Raw genomic sequence first — 27,460 nt, 5'->3', positions numbered from 1 at the left:
TATGAAATATGAGAGTCTGTCTTTGAAGTCCATTCTTCATGAAAGTACATCTTTAAAGTTGTATATTTGAATACCAGTCAGGGCAATTAATGGGCATTTCCCAAAATTTTAAAAGTATATAACTCGGGAGTTAGAACCCTGAGTGAGGTTTATGCGATCTGAGGGATGCTGGGAAAAGCTGCTGCAGCTGGTAGCTCTGCCATCTGAAATAGAAGCCCAGAAAATTGGGGTGAGTGGAAGTAAGAAACACGGGAAATGCAACCACTTTCACTAGTATTGGCCTAAGTGTAAAGCACTTCTCTCCTCCTCTTAGTTCACTGATCAAAAGATGGCTCTGACTTGTTGCCAAATAGAAGGAACTTCTCCTAGAGCATGGAATGTTTGGTAAAGTTTGAACTGTCTCTTCCAGAAAATTCAAAAATCAATCTAAAGATGTTTCCAAGTCTTAAACAAAATTGGCTATTAGAAGGTACTATAAACCCATATATTGTCTTAGTGTTGGTTATATATTAGATTATTAGTGTCCTACTTTTACAAAACTCTCAGATACTTTTCTATAAAGGCCTTTGATATGATAGAGCAAAATGATCATTTAAAAATTATCCCTTGTTATGACCATGATTTTATTATATGGGCTATAATATTCTAATTATTTTTAAAGAATTTTATGTCATTTTTAAGATAAAGATCAGCATCTATAAGCCATTAGAGAAATTATCTTTATAAGGATAGGAATGTATATGTTCTTTTAGCTCCCAAATTGTTTTTGATTCTATAAGGAATTCATCAGTCACACATATGCCTGTTGAGTCTTTATTGTTCTGTGGCAGTAGGCCAGACATTGTTCTGGGTGTCCAGGTGAAAGGGAGAGTAGTCTCCTAGAGCAAGGAATATTTGAGTATACCCCTATTCAAAAGATTTAAAAGTTCAGCTTCCATGTAAACCAAATCCTAATAAGATCCCATCTGATTTTACCTCTTTTATTTCAATAGAATTTTGGGGATATATATATATTTTTAAATCCTATTCAATGAAATGTTTGTGGAGTCAAAATAATGATGTCTCAGTGAAGCATTGTCTTTTTGAAAAACATAAAGATGGAGGAGATAACTTGCCTTGCAAACATGAAGAGCTGAGTTTGCTCCCCAGAAGCCACCTTTTAAAAGACTGTGTGTACATGGTTGTATGCACACGTGATCCTAGTGCTGAGTCTGCAGGAATAGGCAGAGCCTCGTCTACTTGGCAAGTTCCAGCCTCTGGCCTCCCGAGACCCTGTCTCAAAAATTTGAGGGGGAGAGTACCTAAGGAATAACACCAATGTTGATGTCTGGACTCCACATGCCTGCACAGACACAGGTGGCCTAACAAAACACACACACACACACACACACACACACACACACACACAGACAGAGACAGACAGAGAGACAGAGAGACAGAGACAGAGACAGATATTGCTCACTCTATGTTTGTATTCATTATCTTGTTAGAAATTGGTCTCTGAACCAATCAGTGTGCTAAGCTTTTTAGATGCTTTATTACATTTAATCCCTACAATAGCCTTATAACTATTACTATTATTATTATTGTTATTATTATTATTATTAGAGAGAAAACTAAAGTTGAGAAATTAAGTAAAAACATTGAATCAGCTTGAGCTTTATCACCAGTATATACTTTTATGGTAAAAATAAAAATTTCTGTCCCATAGAACCTAAGAAAAACTCCCTGTAGAGACTTAGTACTCCACCACCTACCCTGTAGCATACTGAGATTAACTGAAATCTAGAAACTGGACACTTCTCTTTAATATTCCTCTCTAATCTGTATTTTCTATCTCTTCTTTCATGAAAATTGTGAATTTTAAAGCACATTCCCTAAAAGATCAGTGTATGACACTGTCTTAGAGTTTCTATTGCTGTGAAGAGACATCATGACCATGGCAACTCTTACAAAGGAAAACATTTCATTGGAAATAGCTTACAGTTTCAGAGGTTCAGTCCATTATCGTCATGGTAGGACATGGTGACATACAGGCAGACATGGTGCTGGAGGAGGAGCTGAGAGTTCTACACCTTGATCTTCAGGCAGCAGAAATGAACTGTCTCACTGGCATGACTTGAGCATATATGAGGCATCAAAGCCCACCTCTACAGTGACACACTTTCTCCAACAAGGCCACACCTACTCCAACAAGGCCACACCTCCTAATAGTGCCACTCCCTATGGGCCATGTAGTCAAGCATATGAGTCTATGGGAGCCAAACTTATTCAAACCACCTGTCTTAGTTAAGGTTTTTATTGCTGTGAAGAGACACTATGACCATGGCAACTCTTATAAAGAAAACATTTAATTAGGAGTAGCTTACAGTTTCAGAGGTTCAGTTCATTATCATCATGAGAGGGAACATGGTAACATGCAGGCAGACATAGAGCTGGAGAAGTAGCTGAGTGTTCTACATCTTGTAGGCAACAGGAAGTCGAATGACACACTGGGAGGTTTCCTGAGCATAGGAAACCTCAGAGCCTACCCCTACAGTAACACACTTCCTCTAACAAGGCCATACCCACTACAACAAAGCCACACCTCCTAAGAGTACTACTCACTATGAGCCTATGGGGGTCAATTACAATTAAACTATCACACCATCACAGACACAGTGTTCTTTCTAATTTCACTTGCTCCCTCCACCCTTCTCTCAGATTTAGGTTCGTCAAATCCTCAGTACACACCTCTGTTACTACCCTCCTATCCCATTCCCATCACCATCACCAGCATGGAGAATCCTGGAGAATGCAGGACTCTAGAAGCATAAGTTCTTCTCCTATGAATTACACTGAGATTCATGACACAAATCATGAAAAGAACTTGTTATTCAAACTCTCAAGAGACCCAGAATTCCCTCACTCAAGACCATTTAAATCTTAATATAGGTGACCAAGAGTAGTATTTTAGAAGTAAATTTAAATTCACCTGAATAAATCTTTAAAAGTTAATAGTTCCCAATCCTGTGTGTACTAATTAAGCTATTGTTTTTTACACACAGCTTTCCACAGAACTGTGATACGTGTTAATTTTTTTATCCATTTTAGTATATAAATAAAGTATCTATAGTTTATCAACAATTATTCTAGATAATTGAAGTGCTGAAAAGAAACCAAGACTTTCTTAAACAACGTAGTGCTTTGTTGTAGATTATTATTTTAAGGGATGTTGTTTTTGTTTATGTTGTATTTGTTTAACTCTGTGAAGCTGTGTTACTGTGCCTGTCTAAAACACCTGACTGATCTAATAAAGAGCCAAATGGCTAATAGTGAGGCAGGACAGAGAAATAGGCAGGGCTGGAAGGCAGAGAGGATAAATAGAAGGAGAAATCTGGGAGAAGAAAGGAGAGAGAGCTAGGAGCCAGAGAAGGAGGAGGACCCAGGGGCCAGCCACCCAGCTACACAGCAAGCCACGGAGTAAGAGTAAGATTTAGAGAAGTAAGAGACTGGGAAAAGCCCAGACAAAAGATAGACAGGACAATTTAAGAAAAGCTGGCTAAAAACTAAGCCAAGCTGAGGCCAGGCAATCATAATCACAGCCTCCGTGTGTGAATTTATTTGGGTGCTGGGTGGCAGGCCCCCAAAAAAGAGTAAAACACTAACAACAACAGTGCTTTTCTCACCATACTATAAAATAGCTCATTTGACCTCAAAAGTGGTCTGAAGGTCAAGATTAAAGTCACAGGAAAAGCTTAAGGATTGAAAAAGCTCAGATGAAAGTATTTTCATCCTTTTGTCCCCATGGACCAGAAACTTCCACACTGGGGACAGCATAGATATCAATCAGAGAAAGAATGAGCTTCCCTATTCAAACTGTCATCGCGAATAGGATCTCAGTGTGTGTGTGTGTGTGTGTGTGTGTGTGTGTGTGTGTGTGTGTGTGTGTGTGTGTTCCATTGGTGTAGACCAATTTTATATGGTACTAAGTTACATAAAACAGTTTCATAGAAGTATACACTATATTTTGTGCATATCCTCCTTGTCTTCATCCTCTTCCCTTTTCTTAATATCCACTCCCACTAGGCCCCCTTAGTCTTACACAGTTTCAATTCCACTCTCATGCCATACTACATATACAGTTTTATGTATCTATATAAAATCCAAGACCAACAAATAAGAGAAAGCATGTAACATCTGTCCTTCTGAGACTGATAATTTACTTAATATGATTATCCCTGGTTGCATCCATTTTCCTACTAATATTTATTTCTTACTGAAAAAAAATGTACATGTATGCCAACAGAGGAATGGATAAAGAAAATACAGACCTTATTCCAGAGACTTCTGGAAAGTTGAAGCTAACAGTCCATGAGAATGGACTGTTTTTTTAAATCCCTTTACTTTACACATGAAGAAAATGAGGCCCAGAAGAGGAAGTCCAAGGCTTTTTCAAGTAAACAGTCAGATCTAATTTTCTACAATATGCTAAAAACAAGTAAAATTCAGACCAGGAGGAGATGTTACTGGGGATTACAGGGTCTCTTTTGCAGATCATTAGTCTCATAGATAAAAGAATTTAACATGAACTTGGAAAGAAGCTCAAGGATAATTTTATTGGGATGTGAGAGAGAAAACAATGGGACAAATTAGGGATCCCAGCAGCTGCTGGAAAGAGAGAAGTGGACAAGGGGAAAGTAGAAAGCCATGCTTCCAGAGAGAGAGGAAGCAGACAGGCTCCGCAGTGGGAGGCTGGCCAGTGCAGAGAGCAGTGTTCTCAAGAGAGAATGCCTAGCATGTCAGGGTCAGTAGACTTAGGGCTCTGGCCATATCTGAAAAGGGAGATATAAAGAGAGAAAGGAAGAAATTATGCTTTCTGCGTTAGAAAATGAAACATGACCAAGCCTAGCAGTGACGTCTGTAGCAGCTACTGAATGCCTTGATCTTATATCTTACATTTTTGGCGTCGTGTGACACTCTTCTTGAGTAGGTGCAAACAAAAGTCTACTCATCAAAGATAGGGGAAAATGTCAAATCAAAGTAAGGATGCCACTGAAGTCCAACCAATGAGTTTTATTGGGATCACTTAAGAAAATGGGTAAAATGTTACTTAAGGAGCAGAAATGGTTCAAAGCAGCTGTATCACCAATAGCCTTCCCCAGAATAGGTGACAGCTCACAAAAGCTGTAGTAAACAACTTGCAGGTAGGTCAACAGGTTGTAAAGTGTCTCTTCCAGTCAGCTCAGTCAGTCTGAGCCTCTGCCAGGCAACTCAGCTGGTTGAGGGTGCCTCTCAGCAATCCTTACTGCCTACATAAGCTTGAGGAGGAAGGGACATGGTGAACCTGATTTTAGTTTCAGGGACTTCCTTAAGCTTCTGAATTGTTTACTTTCTGATTTTAAAAGCTTCCTTAGAGAATGGAATGAATATGTGCCCCACCCCCTTTAGAACATCTTGGGTCGTAAAGAGCTTCCCCCTAAGATATAATATTTTATCTCCAACAAATTACTACTCAACAATAGGGCTTGCAGATGCCCAGTTATCTGTAGAGAATCATCCCCAGTGTTCCACCCCAGACCCTATGACCATCCTCCTGCTCCTTTGCCACACCTCTCTCCAGCACTAGCAGATGTAATGGAAATAGCATGTTTATTATTCAAGGAGGCTGAATTACTGGAGAATGTTATCATTTACTTTCTTAGCTGGCTGCACTCTCTGTGAATCGTTTTCCATTATTTACTGTAAAATTGTTTCCCAAATTTGTATACATTTTCTTACATGGGTGCTTCAGGAAAACATCTTCTCAAACTGGAAGTTTGAGCTTTATTTCATTTCATCGTGTGGGGTTTTCCAACATGTTTATAGTTAACCAAATGCCCATCAGAATGGTTATCTTATACAGAGCTGTTTAGAGGATATCCATGTGCCTTGTTAAACATAATCTATCCAAACATATGTAGCTTTGTATAACAAATATACATGTGCATTAGTTTTAAAACTTCCCTTGTAGAAGTCTTTATTTAAATTGGCAAATGCATACATCTACAGATTTGTTAATGTTTGCTGACCTAGAATAAACAAGTTAAAGAGCCTTCAAAACTTTTGCAGAGGAGAAATTAGTAGGTATGTTAGTTTTTTAAAAGATATTTACATATAGCAACAGTTAAAGAAAAAGAGGCCGTGAATTGAAAGGGAGCAAACGCGGGAGGGTCTGGAGGGAGGGAAGGGAGGGAGAACACGATGCAGTTTACATTACGGTTTTTAAGAAGCTAATCTTTCCTACCCGGTGAAGGAACAGCTCCTGGGGGCCACATGTGGCACGTGTGACTGTTTGGCTGCAAGGATTTAGTGCTGCGGACTGAGCTCCAGTGCTGCTGATCTGACTGTTCACTCAGTGGGTGGGGAAAGCTTGTTTTATGTATCCATACTCCGTAGAAGATGAGGACTAAATTATCCCTTCTTCAACAAATATCAAGTACTTGCCATTTGCCACATCCTGATATAGGCATCAGAAATGTAAAATATAAAACAACAACAAAAATTCTCAAACAGAAAAAAAAAAGCACTGAACAACAATGGAGCCGGTTTTATGGAGACCTTTCTTTAATTGCAGAGAATGAAGCCCAGGTGAGGTTTGGGTGTTGTGAAGGACACGGGGCAAACTCCACCACAGACCCCAGGAAGTTCTTCCAGACAGATGTAATCTGCAGTACCACTGCATCCCACTCCTTAATAATGATCTTTGCTTTACAAACTCGTACATCCAATAGGTCACCTTTATGTGAAGAGTTGTTGGGCCTACATTTAGAACATCTGGAGCCCACAGATCGGTGTGCCAGCCTTCCTGGATATTCTGCATGTGGGAGCTTATGCTCTAAGCGTACAAATCACTTCCTGATGTGACATGTTTCAAAAACAGGCATTTTGATACTTTTGCTATATAAAACAAATTTTAGAGGGGATTTAAAGATGATTGTGTGTCTTAGGGTTTCTATTTCTGTGAAGAGATACCATGACCATGGCAACTCTTACGAAGGAAAACATTTAATTAGGGTGGATTGCTTACAGTTCAGAGGTTCAGTTCATTATCATCATGGTGGTACATGGTGGCTGTGCAGGCAGACATGGTGCTGGAGAATTAGCTGAGTGTCCTACATCTTATAGGTAATAGAAAGTGGTCTGAGACCCTGGGCAGTATCTGGAGCATATGTGAGACCCCAAGCCTGCCTCCACAGTGACACTTTCTCCAACCAGACCACATGCCCTAGTAGTACCACTCCCTTTGGGGGACATTTTCTTTCTAACCACCACATTGTGAATATTTTATTTTCCTATAAATTGTTAAAAATTTTACCTAGTTAGTGCCTCAGATGAACTAATTGATTAGTTAACTTAAAATGCTAAGATGTTATTTGAAAGAGTTCTAATTTATTCCTTTGGGACAAGGAATATGGTTCTATGAATGTAAAACTGTAGAGAAAAAGTTGCAAGGTGTTTTGGAAGGTTGGACAACATTGCCTTGTACATTGTTGAGCTGTGGGTAGATTCATATTGTACTAATTCCCAATTGCCAAATGCAACCAACTCAATTAAACCCAGATTTCAACTACAGTAACAACAAAACAATGCAAAACAAATAGGTCCTGATCTGTGAATTCATGTACCTCTCAGTCTCCAGAGAAGACAAACAGACATTTTCACACAGTGCAATAGGCGTTGTTTGAAAGCACCTTCTCCCTATATTTATCAGTGCCCTATAAGAAGTAAGGAAGGGCACCACCTCAGTGATCCCAGTTCTCTGAAATGAAGTGAGTCCAGCTTGATAGTTGGGAAGCAGTGTTTGAGCACTTTCTGTGTGCCAAACCCCAAACTTCTCACTTTACATGGCTTTAATCTGCATGGTAATCCTGGGCTTTGTCACCTAGACAAAGAAAAGATAGACCACTGGGGTCGGGGGAAGGTATGCAAATTCAGTTTGCATGTGGAAACACTATTCAGAAGTTAACCAGCTGAACTAAAATTAAAATAAACGTGCCAGGCATGTGAGCAAGAGGGCTAGGACTAGGAAGAATGTGGAGAGCGCCACTGTGAAAGAAGCCAGTCTGCTGTGTCTAAATGCTTTGAATGTTTCTACTCGTCTTGACTTTCTTTGCTTTTTATTTATGTGTTTGGGTGTGTGCCTGCATGTCTGTCTGTGCATCATGTGCCTGGTGCCTTCCGAGGCAGGAAGAGGGCCTTGGATCCCCTAGAACTTGAGTTACAGGTTTCTTAGGGTTGTTGGTTGCCATGTGGATGATGGGAATCTGATCCAGGTCCTCCTGGAAAGCAGCCAGTGTTCTTAACCACTGAGGCATCTTTCCAGCCCCAGTGTGCTTACTGTTCCTTGAGTAAGTGGCTCTATTTCTAGGACATTTCCCCTGCAGGTAGCTAAATAAAAGTGCAAGAAAAAGACACGAATTAGTCTGTTTTGACTCCTGGGACAAACTGTCTTCAACTTGCACATAATTTATCAATAACAAATTGCTTCCAGTTCTGGAGGCTCAGAATTGTGAGAATGAGCCACAAGACACATGAATATGTGGCAAGGACTCATTTCCCATCTTGGACATATCTCTTCATTCTCACACTGTGGAAGAGGTAAACAACCTCCTTTAGAAGGGCACTGAGGCCACTCACAGGCTCTGCTCTGTGACCTCTTTACTCCCCTACAGTAACACCTCCCAGTACTATCATGCTGGAGCTTAGATTTCAGTGAATGAATTTAAGGACAGACATTCAGTCTCTGGAAGGATAAACATGTTCATTACAAAATTGTTTGTAATAGTAGCAAGCTGTGAAAAAAAATGTCCATCTGTAAAAGATTAAATAGTAAACCCTGGTAATCCCAATATTATTAAACTACATAGATGGCAATGAACTGATAGGAAGCTCTATAATGTTTTTTGAGTATACAAATCCAGTTCAAAACTCATGGCAATAGTTGGCTTCCATTCCATTTTCATACCGTGAGTAAGTATTCAGGTTCATGTGGAGAATATTTCTGAAAGGGAACCTTGGGAACCAGTGAGCAGCATAGCTATCATTGGATACTGGAGCTGCCGGATCTTGAGACAGAAAGTTCCTTGTTGCTTTTCCCCTTTGACCATGTTTGGATAGCTTTTTATAGCGTTATCACTTAGACAAACACCGTTTAAAAAAAAGATGATCCCACCCTCCCTTCTATTACTCACAGTCATATTAGAGACTTTTTGATTTTGTTTAAAAATGGCATTTCAAAAATATGTCAGCCTAACCAATTTTGCTGTTGTTTTCTCTAGTAAGTATCAGTGCATAATATTGACTACTCCATTGGAGACACACGGAAACATCATGACCAGCTAAGTCATTCTGCCAATGAGTGAGGAGATGATATTTCTGATGCAGTTTCAACTAATGTCCCTAGTCTGGAGAGAGTGGAAGGAAGTACCCAAGGTGTCCATGCTAAATGAAGCATATATTGTTTCTTAAGATAGAAGATTATAGTTCTAGATCTTCTGTAAGTCTTAGATGGTATGCCATAGTTTCCTAATAAATGTTAGATCCAACCTTCTGTAGGAAAGGGAGCAAAATAGCAATGAACGTCAGCCTTATTTCCTGTCATTTAAAAGACTGTCATTTCAAGTCTTAGCATTTCCCTTTTCAAGATAGGCATTTATCTTTAAAAGGGAAGTGAAGACTTTTCGGATAATCTTCATGTCTGATTGCCTGCCGACAAGAACATGATTTCCCTATTCATTTATCTTCAAAAATCTTTGTTGGGCCATTTGCTTTCTCCTATCACTTCTTTGGAAGTTGTTACATTTGTCTCCCAAAGGAAAGTTGTCCATTCCACTCTCTTCTTCTGTTTTTACTGGATATTTAAACTGGCTGCTGTTATTGATTAATATGGACAGAATCTACCTCAAGAGAAGCACTATGAAAGAAAAGAACCAATATTTTCTCCCAAAAGATAGTGGAACAAAATGCAAGAGGTAAAGGGGGAGCCCACAAAGCCATCTTCTCTCTATGCCCAGTCCTTTTGAGAAGCACTTGTTCCCTGAACTTGGCATTTCTGTTAAAACCATAAGTTTATGTTGGATGGGTATAAATCCCTGAAGCAGACGAAGTTGGAGGTACTGAACTTGTCTGGGACATGACTTGGGGAGAGTAGGCCAAATTTTAGTATTTGGTCAATACTTTGTAAAGCAAATAAACCCTGAAAGTGTTCCTTCTGTTCCTGATTTGGGCCGACAGCAGACTCAGAATAACTGCACACTGCCAAGAGACAGGATGCCAAGAGAGAAGGCTTTATGCACATTATCTGTCCTGCTCAAAGAGTGAGGGAGGAGAGAGGCCTCAGACCGTATGTCAGTCTGCTAAAGTCCCTTCCTGCCCTTCTCTTCTTCTTCCTCTTCCTCTGTCATTTCTCATCAAGGAGGAACTAGAGCCTCAGTGGAGTCTACAGATATGATTTACTTCCTCTCCATCAGAGTTAGTGCTGGGTCCCTGGGCCAAGTAGAAGAAAGAGACACTGTTAAGAAAAGCACTTCCAGCAAGAGGATGAGGATGGTTGACAGGTCCACTCAAGTGGAGAGAGGGAAAATTACCAAGCCGACATGTGACTCTTGGCTTGCTTAGTAGTGCTTCAAACAAGTTCGCACAGATGTGTTTCCCGAGCCTCATTCACTTACACCACGAGTGTGGTTCCATTTAACAGGTACCAGTCCTGCAACAACATTGTACATGCTTTGTCTCTTGCTCACAGAAATGTACCCCCCTGAAATGCCTCCCCTGTGTGTCTTGTGGTGCCAGACACTGCACTGAACACACATGTGTCCGTCTGCTTGTACCAGTGAAGAAGAATCATTTTCGTCCATTTCTGTTTCCTCTGGGTCCACAGCTGTGTCTGCAGCTTCCTCAGTAGCTTTAATCCTCTGCTTTTCTCTCAGAGATGAAATTCAGAGCTGGCTTTTGGGAACCAAATCCCTGTCCCTTGCTACTGAGAAAAAAAAAATCATCTACCAGACGAAAAATCATAGATGATTTGCATGTGAATAAGAATTTCAACTTTTAGTGCAAAGAGTGAAAATCTGGGGACAGGAATCCTGTTTGACCTAAGGATGAACAACCCACATAGATTTCAAAATGGGAAATCAGAAATGACAGGAAGTAGCAAGAGACTGTAGAGTTAATTTTTCCATGTATCCAGGTTTCCAGGTAACAGTGAATGCACTCTTTCACATCCCTTTGTGTTTCTATGACATCACTATAGTGCTAATACAGGCTAGGAGTTGGTCAGTGATAGCCATTCTCATTCACTGTCTGTTATTATCAAATAATACCAAGCCATTTTAATTATTGTAGCTGTATAACACATTTAAATATCACAAAGTCTTCACTTAATTTTTTTCAGAAAAAAAAAATGGTATACTGTCATGTTGAATAGTCCCTTTAGACCTAGTTGTCAGTACCCAAGTGATGTTACAGAATTAATTCATTAATTTTCCTAATGACTGTCCTTAAATAGAGAGAAATCATCTTACTATCGAAATGTTTTAATTTGATCAATTTTTATGTAATTCACTGTTTTTAATCAGACAATTTTCCCTTCTTACCTGTAAGTCATTTGTCCATTTTTATCTTATTACAATGACCAGAACAATTAAATACTATTGTTGTTTCAAAGAATTTTTGGTTTTAATGTTACAATGAGAGGCTACATTATTTCATTTTAAAATCCAATTAAAAGAGTAAACTATCTCATCTTAACAAAGTCTGCTTTTTCATGTTATCATGTATTTCTCATAAATTTATATTAAATGACAATGGATGTCTCTAGTATAAATTGAGATCATCACACTTCACTTAATTGTACCTATTAACATGATCTATTAGAGTAGATAAATCATTGGAAGTCTCTATGGTTCTTGATGCAATTTGTTCAGCACTGGTGATCTCACTCACGCTGGGCAAGTACTCTGCAACTGAACAATACACTCAGCACAGTTTTTCTTAATGAGAGACAGTCGGAGTTAGTCGCCTGGGTTTGCCTTGAGCTTCCAGTCTGTCTGCCTCAGCCTCCGGACTAACTAGTGACCATCATGAATTTTCTCTATAATCATATTGAAGAATGATCTGTATTTTGGTATATGTACTTGGATCTGTAAATGTGGTGTGTGTGTGTGTGTGTGTGTGTGTGTGTGTGTGTGTGTGGTGTGTGTATATGGGTGTGTGTGTGTGTGTGTGTATGTGTATAATCAACATTACAATAGTTTTGTCATTTGAAAAAAAATCACAAGTAAAACAGACAAGTCCTGAAGTTGGAGTCAGAGTTTTCCCTTAATATATTGACTGTGTTTTCAGTTTCCTTGGTGTTTCTTAGTTAACATTCATTTTCTTTTGGTTTAATAGGTTTTCATATGTTTCATTCTCCATGACAATTGCTTTCTTTATTTTATAATTTAAAGGCATCTAGCTTGAGTTCTCCACTCTTATGTCTTTAAGAATTTCTCTATGTCTGATATGCCCTGTCTGTCAGAACAATACAGCTGGGGTGTGTGCCTCTCTTCCAGTAGAATGGAAAAACACAGGACAAAATAAAGACAGAACATATCTCCCCTGAGATGCCAGAAACCGCAGATCTACCCACAGGCGGACTTGGTGCCAGAATTCATTCTGCCAGCATACTGCATAAATCTAGTTAAACTGATCATAGTCAATATTGCCCACAGGTATCTAGCAGAAATAAAAGATTGTGAAGGAATACTTTAAGCTTGGGCCTCAAAGAAATTGTAAGATAAAACTCCTAAGAGCCTCCATTAAAATGATGTACATGTGTGAATATGTGTATATATAACGTGTAAATATAGAAGTATATATTATATATAGGTCCATTAAAAACATACAAAGACACACACATCATCAGCAGTCATCCAAAATATTTTTTTAATTATTTAAATTATAATTTTAAAAAATTATAACCAATTTTATAAAGCCTGAAGATTTAGGAATACCCTATCCTGATATAAAATGACCCTATTAGATATGCTTAAAGAAATGAAAGTAGTATGCCTGAAGAGAAAGAAACTGGCAAAATTGATCATGGAGATTCAGACCCAAATAAAAGTTTGCCAATGAGAAATAATGTAAGTTTGAAATTCGAAGGACAAATTAAACACAAAAATAAACAGATATATGGGGAAGCTGGTGAATTGGTGAATAAATCAGAAACAAAATATATTTAGAACTTAGAGTAGAGAGAACAAAATAGGAAAGATCTAAAATGGAATCAAGCCCAGAGGGTGGGCTGAGGGTCTCAAACATAGTTACTTGGATTCCCGTGAGAGTCAAATAGAAAGTGCAGAGAGGAGGAAACGCTGGGAGAACCAGAAGCTGAAGATAAAGCTGAGTCCTTGTGTTCTAGAAACCCAGGGAGTTCATAGAAAAGTAAACAAAATTCAAAAGCAGGAGTGCTGAGTCAAACTGCAAAACACCAAAGCCACAAAAGAAAAATGACATGCAATGGCCCAAAGTCAAATTAAGGATTGATTTCTGGAAGCTAACTTACATTGGAATTGCATCCTTAAAATCCTAGTGATGACACTCTGGATTTATTGTTTTATACTAATAAAACTCACATTTCACAAATGAAGATGAAGACCATTCTGCAAAATCAAAGCCTGAAAGTGACTCCCTCCAGGAAGGCATCATTTAAGGAACTTTAAGATAAGACACTTTGGGAAGAGAAAATAAGCCTCGTGGCAGATCTGCTACCCACATTAGATGGTGCTGGCACTTCTGCACACACCAGTAATTGCGGTGCTGGGAGGTAAGACAACTGGATCTGGGACCTGATGAGCTCCAGGGTTAAGGACAGACCATGTCTCAAAATCTAAGGTGGAGAGTGATTGAAAAAGAGCCTTGCCATCAGCCTCTTGTCTCCACATTCACACACACACACATATATGCTCACACACACACACACACACACATACACACACACACACACACACACACACACACATGCTCACACATATGCTCACACACTCACACACACACATGCTCACACATGCTCACACACTCACACATGCTCACACCTGCTTCTACACTCACCCCCCCACACACAAACACACATGCTCCCTCCTGTTCCCACACTCACCCCACACACAAAAAAGTAAAAAAAAAATGCATAACAAAAAGATAAGCTTTATATAATTTTCAAAAAGCAACTCACACTGAAAAAAATCATATACAAAGAAAAAATAAGATTTCAACCAAAAACAATTCTAGGTATTTATAAGGTTCAAAATATGTTATTAAAATGTTCAAATATCAGGAAACTAGGAAACTAATAATGTAACATCAATAGAAAGCAGAAATTGTTTTTTAAAAGGACAGGAGAAATTGCCAAAGGTACTACCATCAGACATTTCTCTCATTGACTGACAGTCAATTGTCAGAATTTAGTTGCTAAGAATCTCAAAATTAATGTTATACTAGTGTAAAATGTTAATTTAGAGGAGATGGCTTATGGGTAAATCACTTACTGCACAAGCACGAGGACTGCTTTTGGATGCTCAGGACCACTTAAAATCCTGGGTGTTGTGGCACACACCTGTAGTCCCACTACTGACAAAACGGGAAGCAGAGACAGGCAGATCCCAGTAAACTCATGGCCATCAAGCCAGACCTATGTGGCAGAGTTCCAAGACAATGAGAGAGCCCATCTCCAATAAAAGGTAGAAAGGTAACACAGAATTTTATGAGAACAAAAGGAGGTACAATCATCTAACTGATGGCAGGGCTCCTAAACATCAAGAGGTCAGATGTTGCTTGTAAGGTAAAATTGCTGCCTGCAAATAACCTGAGATCATTCAACTCCAGTGAGATGGTTGCAAGACTGTCATTTTCTTTGAACAAGACAATGGCTGCTACCCTTGCAACTCTGATGGAAGGTTTACTGAACCGACCCAGGATTCTTTACCAGAGCATTTTACAACTTGAATTGTGTCATTGTGGGTCAAGGGCAGCAGCCTACTGTCCTGGGCAAGCCAAGTTGTAATGAGGGTGGCAATCTTGAAATCTCCATGACACGAGTTGTACAGAGAGTTTTTTTCCTGCCTTCCTGGCTAGCATGACCTCTGTCTTTTCCCATGTGTTTTTTTAAATATCCAAGAACTCAAGTCTCTTAACCCTCATTCAATTATAATCTTTCTAAATAGGAAACCTGAGGCACTATCACTCAGTAATTTTTTTAGGTACCTTTAAAAGCACTTGAAGATGTAACCAAGAGATGATCTTGTTCAAACTCTCAATATAGGGATCTTTGTTCTAATAGCCTACAAATGGAAAACTAAATGTGGTTTTTAATCACTTTTGCAACACAACTCTTTCTTTTATGCAGAATGTAGCAATTAGAATTATAAGCAGAACCATGTTTTTCTATCAAAAATTATTTTCTCAGTTTTCTAGTGTTATTATTAGCCTATTATTAGCCTTACCTATTGATACTGAAATGCTTTCTTTCATCTACCAAACTAAAAAAAAAAAAAAAGGAAATGAATACCAACACTCAAGACTGTTTTTAACTACACATGTACATGTATGACCATTGGGCACAAACACATACATACACAAAAGCTAATTCAACATCCAAAATATTATATTCAAAATCAAATGTAACATTTGAAAGGATAGACTATGAGGTCATTTGACAGATTTTAATGCAACATATAGATCACATTTTACCAACACAGTTTAGTTCAAATTTTGCTTTCTTTAGTAACTTTTTAGGTAGCGTGCAAAATAAAGGTTTCATCATGACAGTGTCACACATACATGTCACCGCATAGCTTTTGTCGGCCCTGCTATTTATTGCCCCCCCCCATCCTGTCTCCTCCATTCTTATTAGTCTTACTCAGCAAAAGTCTCTTTTATGCAGCCTGGTAACCTATACATATATGTTTACTCATGTCTACAAACTGCATATGAAGGAAAACATGATAGTTTGTCTTTTCCTCCATTGCCCTCTCTTGTCTGTCCCCATGAGACCTAAATCCTAGTAACATATTTGTTGTTCTTTGTGATTTCCTGTTTCCAAACCTTGGTTGTGTTTAAACTCTAGTCGACTCTTTGTATCTTCTTTTTTCACTTTAGCTTCGAAAAGTGACTTTTAGTTTGGGGGTTGTAGTCATTTGCTTTTAAACTTATTCTTTAGTGTAAATTTTAACATAAATTCTCAAAATATGTTCAATTCCAAGAATAAAAAGTAACCAGGTTATTCACTGTTTTTTTTTTCATTATTATGTAAGAACCGTTTCAATTTGAGTTTTAAGGTTCCATTTTGTATTGATCTCCTGGTGGGAGATGGCTATTGTAACCGGGCAAAACTCATCATGCACCATTGTTGGTCTCAGTGACTGGAGGAGAGCACCTCTTGATGCTCAGCACATCTCTAGCATTTGTGTCCGTTTAAAGCCTGCCCGTGATACAAGCAGAGCTCTATTCTCCTGCTTCCCAACGCTGATGAGGTATCTTTCTGTCTCTAGGAAGATTTGGTACCACTTAATGGAGAATGGCATTGCAACCTCCGCTGTGAACAAACTTCATGAGTTTTTTAACTGATATTTAATAGTTATTAACTGACATGTAAATAGCATCTACTGTCTTAGGTGCTTTTCCTGTTGTTGTGATCAAACACCCTAGCAAATGAATTTAAGTAAGGAAGGGGTTATTTGGCTCACAGTTCAGGGTGCAGTTCATCATAGTGGGGAAGTCATGGCAGCAGGAGTTGAAGCAGCTGATCACGTTCCATCAGCAGCAGGAAGCAAAGAAGACCAACTACAGGTGCACAGACGGCTCTCACCTTTTAAACCATCAAACTACAAAGGCAGCATGCCAAGGAGTTCTTACTGTGGGAGCAGTCCCTGGAAGAACTTGCAGTTTCACACTTGTAGGAGGCCGGCTCCCACCTTTTCAAGGGTTTCTATGAGGGAGATAAGAAATACTAGATAGAAAGATAGCAAAGAGGAGAAAGACAGAAACACAGGATAGCTTCAGGAGGACCTGGATCAAAACCCAACGGTCCCTTCTGCCTCTTCAAAAGGGCCTTTTATAACAATGTCAAGGGGCAGGGCAAAGGACCTCCCCCTTGCTAGATCGAAGCACACTGCACAGCCAAGTGTAGCCCCTTCCAAACACCTGGTAACCAAGCCCATGGTCAGATCATCCCCTTATGAGACGCTGCTGAGGAAAGCAAGCTCAGATTCTCTAACCCTGAGTAATTTGGGCCTCCACAAATTCCCACGGCTCCCCTCCCCCCGTTTAGTATATTAAAGGGCTCCTAAGCCCCCTTAGATAGACTATGCCTGCCTTAGCACTGATGAGTCTTTCCCTCTGTGCAGGGCCTGTGAAGTCTGCACTCACAGAAGAAAGACTCAGCATTCTAGGGATGTCTTCTCCACTGCTTAGTTCTGTTGTTCCAGTTACAGTGAGGTGAACGGTGGACAATCTGAATCACCATGCACTTAGAGCACAGTCTCTGTCCATACCCCAACCTCATACATATGATACACATGGGATTTGATATAAGCACTGATTGCACTTTAGAAAAGTTTATAGCATTTTGAGACTATCCCTTGTGTTTATCTTTAAAATCCATAAGCCAGAGTTCCTTGAGCTGAGTGAAATGGGAAAATGAAGCACTTATATTAAAAATAATTCATGGCTATAATTTGAGCAACACCTAAGAATGTTGCCCTTTTAAGTGAATTATTGCCTTCATCCTGTATCTTACTTTTATGAAGCATCTGCTTTGTAAACCTAGGTAAGTACAAGCTTATTCTGATTTTACAGAAAAGAAAAAAATAAATCTCTAAAATATAGAGAGGCTAACTGGGCATATGCGAAGTGATTGGCTTATGCCACTCAACCTTATACTTTTGTAGGTAGAAATGAATCAATATAGCTCAAATAGTATAAGCTCTTATAATACAAAATTAGAGACATTTAGAATCAAGTTGCCAATCCATCAGTGCCTTACTACATAAATATATTCTTCCTAACTTTTCATTAATATTATTTAAACCAAAGTCATGTTACCGTTCTCTCCAAAATTATATTTTCTAATGACTTAGTTTCCTAAATGCCTTTAACTTCATGCTTTATTGGTTACCTTATGTTCTTCCAAACTCATTTTTTTACTCATGAAAATACAGCAAAAACAAATTCAGTGACAAATAAAAGGAGGAGTTATAGATGGGAAAGACTTCTATTTCTTTTGTTAACTGGAAGATAAAGCATAGTGGCACAACTCGCCACTTAAGAGGATGAAGGAGGTGATCTCAAGTTTAAGGCCAGCCTGGGCTACTTAATATGACCTTGTCTCACATACACACAAAAGATACAAGAAATAACATTAGGAGGAAAATTCTCATTTCAAAGAGATAAATTATTTTTCAAAGTGCTAAACATAATGTAGAATTGTTATAATTTTAGTAAAGTATTTTGCAGTCTTCCTAACATAAATATCTTTTTGAGCAACCATTTCATTCTCAGAACTTAAGAAAATAGAACATGTATAATATAATATATAAAAGGTTTACAACTTGATAATAAAAGAAGATAAAAAAATACCAATGAATTTAACTGTACCCGGGGCAGGAGGTTCTTAGCGACTCTTCGAGTTTCTTAGAAAGACCTGACATCTTGTTTTCTAAAGCGTATCTGCAACCTGCCTTTCTCCCCAGGAGAGCCAAAGCTGGTTCAGAAACAGCCTGATATACGCTGGAGCCATTAGTCTGTCCTCTGGCTATCATGATCACTTTCTAACTACGGATTCAAACCCTGGACTGTGATTCCGAATTCCCCTGCTTTAACACGTATCTTTCTGTTCCTCTCACACTGCAGAGTCATCAGAATTTGGTCCGTCCCTGGTGATCCACACCACTGTCCCATTTGGAGTTACGTACTTGGAGCACAGTGAGGAGGAGGTGCAGGAGTTAATCAGCCAGCAACTGGAAACCATTCTGCCGGGTTTGCCTCAGCCAGTTGCTACCAAATGCCAGAAGTGGAGGTATTCACAGGTAATCTGAGAATATAGTAGCAAAGTGTAGGCATTTTCTGGATCAGCTAGCAGAGCTGATGTCACTTTAGATTCTTCACCATTCTCTGGTAGGAGAAATGAATGATGGCATCTTTGAAGTTAATATGGGTTTGTCATACACACGTGTGATTTCTACAGGTGTCACTGTCCTGCTACTTCCCAGTGAGATGTTCATGTCACTTTTACCAGTTTTGTCCACATCCCAGCACACCCTGAAATTCTGGAGTTTCTTACACAAGCAAGACAGGTTATACAATCAAATGCAGCTGTTTCTCTGGAGATTTTCCAAATTGGCACTATGGCTGTGTGGTGTAGCCACTTGATCTACCCAGATTTTTGCAGTATGTCACGTTAACATTGTGTGCATAGTTAGTTCCCAGCATTTTCTTTTTTATTGAGTTTTTACTTCAGTCTGAGTGGTGACAGCAGAGGTCTTTCATGAGTAACTCTAGAATACTCAACTGAGCTGCCTTCCAGAGGAAGCTAACCCTGCTTATCATTCTTCTAGGTCAGCCTTAAAGCTCTTAATTCGTGGTAAATCCTGACTTAAACACACACACACTTTTACTAGAGTTGGAATACTGTTCACAGCAATGTCTTCAGATCTGTAAACTCGGTTGTGAAGTCATGTGGGGGTCAATGAAGCAAAGGTCAGATAGAGTGAAAATGAAAAGATGCAGAGACTTGGGTTTCCCCCCTAGGGTTTCTGAGCCCATTGATGAACAGATTTGTGAGCACTGTTGGTTATCCAGCTGTAGAAAGCCTTCAGAAAAAGTGGTGTTATGGGAAATCGCAGCAGATTCTGTATGTTTTAAAGGGCTTTCCAAATTAGAGGAAATAGTAAATTACTCACTAAAATATTGCAGCAGGTCTGTGTTTACCCATATCTTCTCAAGTTAAATTATACAGTGAACCTTTGGGGAAAATATTTACTTAAGCATGTCATAATCACTTTAGAAGACTTTGCTCTTTCATTTTAAGAGCATTGAAAAATCTCAATAGCTAGTGTCTCTAAATGATATTTAACTCAATTTTAGGTTGACTTGAAAAAGAAGCTGGGGAAAGAATCTTATGATAATTTGAAGCTGGGTATATTGCACATAAGTCATCCTGTCTATTGTAAATACTCCTATAAAAGAACAGTATTTTGTGAAGTTTCTCTTTGTGCTTTTCCCATAAAAATTTACTAATAGACTAAAAATAGTTTTTTATTCTACTCATTTCTTACAAGTTGATAATATTCCAAAAATAGCCTTGTCCTAACCATTTAAAAAAAAGGTTTACAATATCACAAAATTTAATCAAGAGATTATTTTGAACACAAACTCTAGCAATGGTTTTGATTGGATGTTTAAATCATTCCACTGCACTTATAACTCTGTAGACTTGAAGCTACGCCGGCTGTAAAGGCTGAAGGGAGACAAGCTGTTGTCCAGGATTTAAAGCCTGCATTTCCCATTGTTCAAGCACATTGCTAGGATCCTGAATACCCGTCTACAAAGAGCAACATTGTCTTTGTGGGGAACATCTCACCCATACACATTAGAAAAAAAATTATGACCAATGAAAGGACAAGCAACTTAAAATAATCTACTTATAGGTACTCTCCTCAAACAGTATGTCCCCAGTGCTTCTCAAAGGTCCATCTTAACCTTTGGAATTTGACAAAGAAGTGTCTTCCCTAAGCCTTGCCATCATGGCACAAGTGGCCTTGGTGCAATTAGTCAACGTACATTTGTATGAGAGTTGGATATAATACAGTACTAAACTGATAAGAAGAATAACGTAAACCAGAGACACAAAAGAGGAGGAGCAGAGGGCTACATTTTCTTTGCCAACCGCCCCCCCCACATCTCTGAGCAGAAAGTGCTTTGGAGGAGGAAACCCCAGCAGCACTTCTGTCTAGACCAGTTCCCACTGTGTTCCTTCTCTTCGTCTCTCCTCCTGTCTCTTCCTTCTGTTCTCCATACACCATCTCATTCCTTTCCTTCTCTTTCTCTGAAAGACAAAATGCCAGAGCCCTACACACCTTTATTTATGAAAGTTTATGTAGACTATAGAGCCAGAATCTCTGTCCCAAACAATACTAGATGGTGTGGATTCCCTGTCCTAGATTCTGCAGGATCAATACTTTCTCTCCACTAATTTCTTTTCTTCCTTTTCTCTTCTTTTGGGACACTTGAACTGTATCTTGACACTAAGTGCTAGAGAGGGTGGAGGGCCTGGGCTCGAAGCTGGGTAACTCAGAGGCATGATCTTATTTAATGTCAGAAGTGGACACACAATTGGAATAGCCAAAATGCAAAAGCCTGAGAACATGTGATGCTAGTGAGGGGCAGATGGGCAGCAACTGTCACTCATGACTGGTGGGATACAAACTAATAGATGCATAAGTAGGCAGGCTAGTTGTTTTTTAGAAAGCCAGACAGTTGGGAAGGATGGAAGAATGGCTAGACTAGCAAAGATTTTTAAGGTACTGAAAATATTCTGACTCTATAATAGTAAATTACATTATTCATTTCTCCTAATCCATAGATATACAATATTAAAGATGAATCCTAATATAAGGTATGAACTTGGGGTATTTTATTGTACTCACGGCTATGACAAAATACCAATATAAAAACAGTTTAGCCGGGCAGTGGTGGCGCACGCCTTTAATCCCAGCACTCGGGAGGCAGAGGCAGGCGGATCTCTGTGAGTTCGAGGCCAGCCTGGTCTCCAAAGCGAGTTCCAGTAAAGGCGCAAAGCTACACAGAGAAACCCTGTCTCGAAAAACCAAAAAAAAAAAAAAAAAAAAAAAACAGTTTAAAGAAAGAACAGGGGTTTGTGGAGTAAGATTATGGTTTGAGGAATTACGATCCATTATGGCTCAGCAGATATGACTACAGAAGCACAAGGCTCAACCTGTTCCTGCAGTCAGGAAGCAGAAAGAGATGAATACTGATTCTCAGAACACTTTCTCTTTACCCTCTTATATTCAGTCTAGAACCTCAGCCCCTGTGAAAGTTCTACCCACATTTAGAATGTATCTTCTCTGCTTAAGCATCTCTGGTAACACCTTCACAGGTGCACCTAAAGATGTATCTCTTAGGTGATTCTAAATCAAGACAGTGAAAGATTAACCATCATAGGGTGATAGGACATGTCAATTTAGAGTCATCAATTTAATTAGCTCACAAATCTGAAAGCTAAAGGTCCAAACATCATGGCACTGGCACCAGTGAAGGCCCCATTGGCTAAGTCACCTCATGGTGTATCATAGTAACAAGCACACAGCAAGCAGGAGAGATTACCTGGTGACCCATGAAGCCAGAGTCAGAGTCATAGGAGCTCTGTTATGACAACTGACTCTCACAACAAGTAGCTCAGAGCCTGATAACTATTTTAATCTCGTCCAACTTCTACCCCCAACAACCCAACCAGCTCCCACTGAACTCCATCTCTTTAATGCCCTGCTGCTGCCACACAAGGAACATAGCTTTTAGCAATGCGAGTCCTTGAAAGACACCCACAAACCCTGTCCACACCATCATGTACTCTAAAAAATGCTCATAAGAGGGAGCTGGAGAGATGGAGAGATGGCTCAGTGATTAAGAGCACTGGCTGCTCTTCCAGAGGTCCTGTGTTCAATTCCCAGCACCCACATGGCGGCTCACAGCTGTCTGTAACTCCAGGGGATTTGGCACCCTCACATAGACATACATACAGGCAAAACACCAATATACATTTGAAAAAAAAAGACCTTGTCTCAACAAAAAAACCTAATGTGGATAGCACCTGAGAAACTGAAGAGTGACACCTGAGGCAGACACACACATACACACACACACACACACACACACACACACACACACACACACGCGCGCGCGCGCGCGCTCATAAAAATAATATATATACAGATTTTAAAAATCCACTGGCAACCCCACATAGTCATATAAACACATTGTGCTTTAAAAGAATCTTGAGTTGGCTAGTGTTAACCCACTATAATGACGAGAAAAAAAGGCTCAGGGAGGAAAATTAAATAACTTCCTTACACTCCCATAATGATGTCATGGTGGACCATAGATTCATTGGATGAGTACTCTTCCCTTCTGGGCAACTAATCATTCATAGGTTCAAAAGATTAGGATGTGAACATCTTTGATGAGGGCTTTATTTCTCTCAGTCACACCCTTTCCTCCAGTTCCTCTGGCAGATCACTCTAAGATCCCATGAAAAATCTTTTTTTTTTTTTTTTTTTTTTTTTTAGCGTAGCTGGGAATGTTATATTTCTTTTTTTAATTAAGAAATTTTTTATTAATTTTACATGCCAACCACAGGTCCCCCATCTCCTCCCTCCTTCTGCCCCCAGCCTTGCCCCCTCAACCCACTCCCCATTCCTTCCTCAGACAAGGTAAGGCCTCTCATGAGGAGTCAGCAGAGCCTGGTACATTCAATTGAAACAGGTCTAAGCCCCTCCCCCTGCACCAAGGCTGTGCGAGATCCCACATAAAATCATAAGGGGAAGCATCGACATTTTAAGGCTCCAGCTACGATCTTTAAGAAACTGGGGTGTATTTGTCCATGGGGACAGTTTCTCGTTTCCCTGGTGCTCTATCTCCGGAACATCCACAGTGACAGGAGGGTAAGCATGTTCACTAGCCTCCTCTGTGAAGAATGCCTACAACATCACCAGTTTTCATTCGGAAACCAGAGACACTAATAGCTGCTGGGGCTCTAAGACTCTAAATTCAATTTTGTCTTAAGCAACATAGCGGTACATTTTTGTGGGTGCTGCCAATGGAGGGAAAAAATGTGTTTGGACAACTTGGCAACTCTTTCTGTGCTTCTCATCTAGGGTTTGGATAGAATTCCTCAACTGCTGGGTTTGGGTTTAACTGAAGAGAGCCGTGGCAGACTTTTTTAATGGTTCTCAGTTCTTCCATTTTACATCAATTTCCCCTCCATAATTTAAATGTTTATCCAGTTAATGTAATTTGGTGTTTTGTCCATACAGCATTTCATTAAGGATTCTGGAACAAGTTGGTTATTTCGACACTTTCAGCAGAAAAATGATCACTGGAAATGCCTTCCCACATAACCTGACACAGGACACTCAGGTGTGCTGCTGACCCTGCTGCTCTCAGCACCCTGGGCCATACCTTGTTTCAGTGTCTACCTTGGGGACTCCTTAAACTATTGCTGGTGACCGACTGGTGTTGAGGTGGAACTATGATTTCCCCATCCTTCTTTGCTTAAAAAGAATTAGTGACTTTTTAATAATAATAATAATTATTATTATTAATTTTTTTGTTTTTCCAGACATAGTTTCTCTGTCTAGCCCTGGTTACCCTAGAACTCTCTCTGTAGACCAGGCTAGCCTCGAACTCAGAAATTTGCTGCCTGCCTCTGCCTCCCAAGTGATGGAATTAAAGACGTGTGCCACTACTTATTTTTAAAAGTTGTCAAACACTAAAGAGATCAGGAGAAGAACTTTAGAGCACAGAAAGATAGTTGACATGTTGGCATCCTTGGCAAAATAAATGAATGAACTAGCCTATTGCACAGCCAAATGAGTTATCAGTACAGCAATCTTTTGTCACTAAGTTTTTTTCCCCAGTGGTTGGGTTTCTTCTGCACAGAATGGACCTCCAGATTGAAGATATGTCATAGAGAATGGGGAAAATAGCTTTTTCTAGCTATACATCTGACATCTATAAGGTCCAAAGAAACTTAAGAATTAAGTACCAATCAATAAATGAGCAATTTCACTGAACAGACAGTTCTACAAAGTAAAAAAGAAAGAAAGAAAAGAAAAAATATAGATGGCCAATAAATATTTGAAAAAGTGTTCTTAGCATCTTTAGCCATCAAGGAAACACAGATTAAAACTGCCTGGAGATTGTCTCACCAAAGTCAGAATGGCTGACATTAAGTCCAGGTGAGGATGTGGGGGAAGATAAACCTTTACACACTGCTGGTGGGAATGTAACCTGGGACAGCCTCTATGGAATGCAGTGTGGAAGCTCCCCAAAAAAGCAAAAGTCAGGCTGGAGAGATGGCTCAGAGGTTAAGAGCACCAACTGCTCTTCCAGAGGTCCTGAGTTCAATTCCCAGCACCCACATGGTGGCTCACAACCATCTGTAATGAGATCTGGCATCCTCTTCTGTATACATAATAAATAAATAAATCTTTAAAAAAAATAAGCGAAAGTCAAAGAACAATATGACTCAGCCATTTCACTAAGGTATACACCTGAAGGACTCTATGACAGAACACTACAGAAATACCTGTACAACCATGTTTACTGCCGCACTATTTATAACTGCTTAAAAAGGAACCAGCATAGATGTCTGTCAACAGATGAATGAAGAAAATTCGACACATACACACAATGTAATTTTGTTTAGTCATAAAGAGAAATAAATCATGATGTTTTCAGGAAAATGGAGGCAACTACTCAGTCTGTATGTGTAGCTGGAGAGTTTTCTCTCCGGGTCCCGCCAAACCCCGGCAGTCCGACAGCCCACTTACAAAATAAACATACAGATGCTTATATTATTTAAACTGTTTGGCCTAATGGCCCAGACTTCTAGCTATCTAGTTCTTACATCTTAAATTAATCCATTTCTATAAATCTATACCTTGCCATGTGGTTCGTGGCTTACTGGCATCTTCACATGCGGCTTGTCATGGCAGCGGCTGGCAGTGTCTCCCTCTACCTTCCTGTTCTCTCAATTCTCCTCTCTGTTAGTCCCGCCTATACTTCCTGCTTGGCTACTGGCCAATCAGTGTTTTATATGTTGACCAATCAGAGCAACACATTTGCCATACAGACCATCCCACAGCATGTATGTTACTTGCATGTGTATGTTTTCATGGCTGACCATTTAGTATTGAATAACCAGTTGGTATTCTCTTACTTGGCAAAGACTGCTTCTCCAGCTCTCACCAGAATTCCTTAGCTGCCTGTAGTTCTTTGTGGAGGCTCGAGGCCTCATGAGCTTTACCCTATCCACATTAGCGTGTCTATTGATATCAGTCTTGTTCAGCTCATGCTTAGACAGACATGTTTATGTATGTAATAACAATTTATGAAAATGTGGACATGAATTTGAAAAAGAACAAGGAGGATTTGTAAATGCAAGGTTTTGGAGGGGAGGGGAGGAAGGAAGTGTAATTATAATCTCAAAAAACAAAAAAATAATTTTTTAAGCTAACAAAAAAGCAAAATTTGTTGCTATAATTTAACAAAAGGCTATTCCAGAATGGAAAAAAATGCAATTAAAAAAAGAAAGAGAAAAAGAAGCTGGACTCAGAAAGGCTATTATGTTTTCTCTCATAAATAGATTCTGGATCTAACTTTATATTTGTATGTGTGAGAGAGAAAAGTTGCAGGATTAGAGAGGAAACTGTGAAAGAGGAGGAAGAGAACTTCAGTTGGAGGCAAGAGAAGGGGAAAAGAAAGAATATTGGAATACACATGGCAGCAGAATGCACACTATTTGAGGGAACTATGGGAACAGGCAATAGGGCAGTAAATGAGAATAAGGAAGGATAATGGGGAAGGGTGGTTGTGTGGTTTGGGTGAGAATAGCCCCCAGGTTCATATGTTTAAAGTCCAATGGTGTATACCCATGAGAATTCCATAATGAAAGCTATTACTTTGTACTCTAGTAAAAAAAAAAAAAAAAGGAAAGAAAACTGTGCGTGCACATGAATACAAATGCTGCATACAGGTATGAGGTTTATATGAAGAGCCTGAAATCCTCCCATGAACCCAGTGTTAGAAACACTATAATACACTGTATTATGCTGTAAATACACCATCATTATTGGAATAAATCAAGAGCTCTTCAAAACTTAGTTCTTTAACATACTATTGCAGTCAGTGGAATATAATCCAGCAATTCAAAGATGTTAAAAGAAAATTCAGCTTTTACTGATCTTTGGTAGAACCTTAAAGGACACACAGAATCCTAACATCAGCAGAGCCTTTAGAAGCATCCCTTCAGCACATACTACTTGTCCTGGCTAGTTTTATGTCAACTTGACACAAGCTAGAGTCATCAGAGAGAAGGGAGTCTCCATTGACAAAAAGCCTCCATAAGATTAGGATATAGGCAAGCCTCTAGGACATTTTCTTCATTAGTGGTTGATACAGGAGGGCTCAGCAAGCCTGGGGAGCAAGCCAGTAAGCAGCATTCCTCCATGGCCTCTGCATCAGCGCCTGCCTCCAGGTTCCTGCCCTATCTGAATTCCAGTCCTGGCTTCTGTCAATGATGGCCTAAGATTTGGAAACATAAGCCAAATAAACTCTTGCCTCCCCAACTTGCTTTCTGGTTGTGGTGTTTCATCTTAGCAATACCCTA

The 27,460-nt window shown here is 39.4% G+C and overlaps 1 protein-coding gene and 1 long non-coding RNA gene across 3 annotated transcripts in view; one reads left to right on the top strand and one right to left on the bottom strand.

Moving 5' to 3' along the window:
* Rnls (renalase, FAD dependent amine oxidase) overlaps window positions 1-27,460 on the top strand; it is a 256,513-nt gene that overhangs the window by 211,939 nt on the left and 17,114 nt on the right. For both annotated transcript variants that reach the window (XM_076562397.1, XM_076562394.1), the window contains one exon: window positions 18,907-19,082. In XM_076562397.1, the coding sequence (XP_076418512.1) occupies window positions 18,907-19,082 (176 nt within the window). The remainder of the gene's footprint in view (window positions 1-18,906; window positions 19,083-27,460) is intronic.
* On the bottom strand, window positions 10,079-11,181 carry LOC143270958 (uncharacterized). Its single transcript, XR_013048153.1, has 3 exons — window positions 10,851-11,181; window positions 10,608-10,726; window positions 10,079-10,506 (listed from the first exon to the last, which is right to left on the bottom strand). It is a non-coding gene; the product is annotated as an uncharacterized LOC143270958 (long non-coding RNA).

The sequence above is a fragment of the Peromyscus maniculatus genome, chromosome 1, assembly GCF_049852395.1.
Source record: "Peromyscus maniculatus bairdii isolate BWxNUB_F1_BW_parent chromosome 1, HU_Pman_BW_mat_3.1, whole genome shotgun sequence".
NCBI classification, from domain to species: domain Eukaryota; kingdom Metazoa; phylum Chordata; class Mammalia; order Rodentia; family Cricetidae; genus Peromyscus; species Peromyscus maniculatus.
The sequence above is the reverse complement of the archived record's forward strand: the minus strand, read 5'-3'. Positions and strand labels throughout refer to the sequence as shown.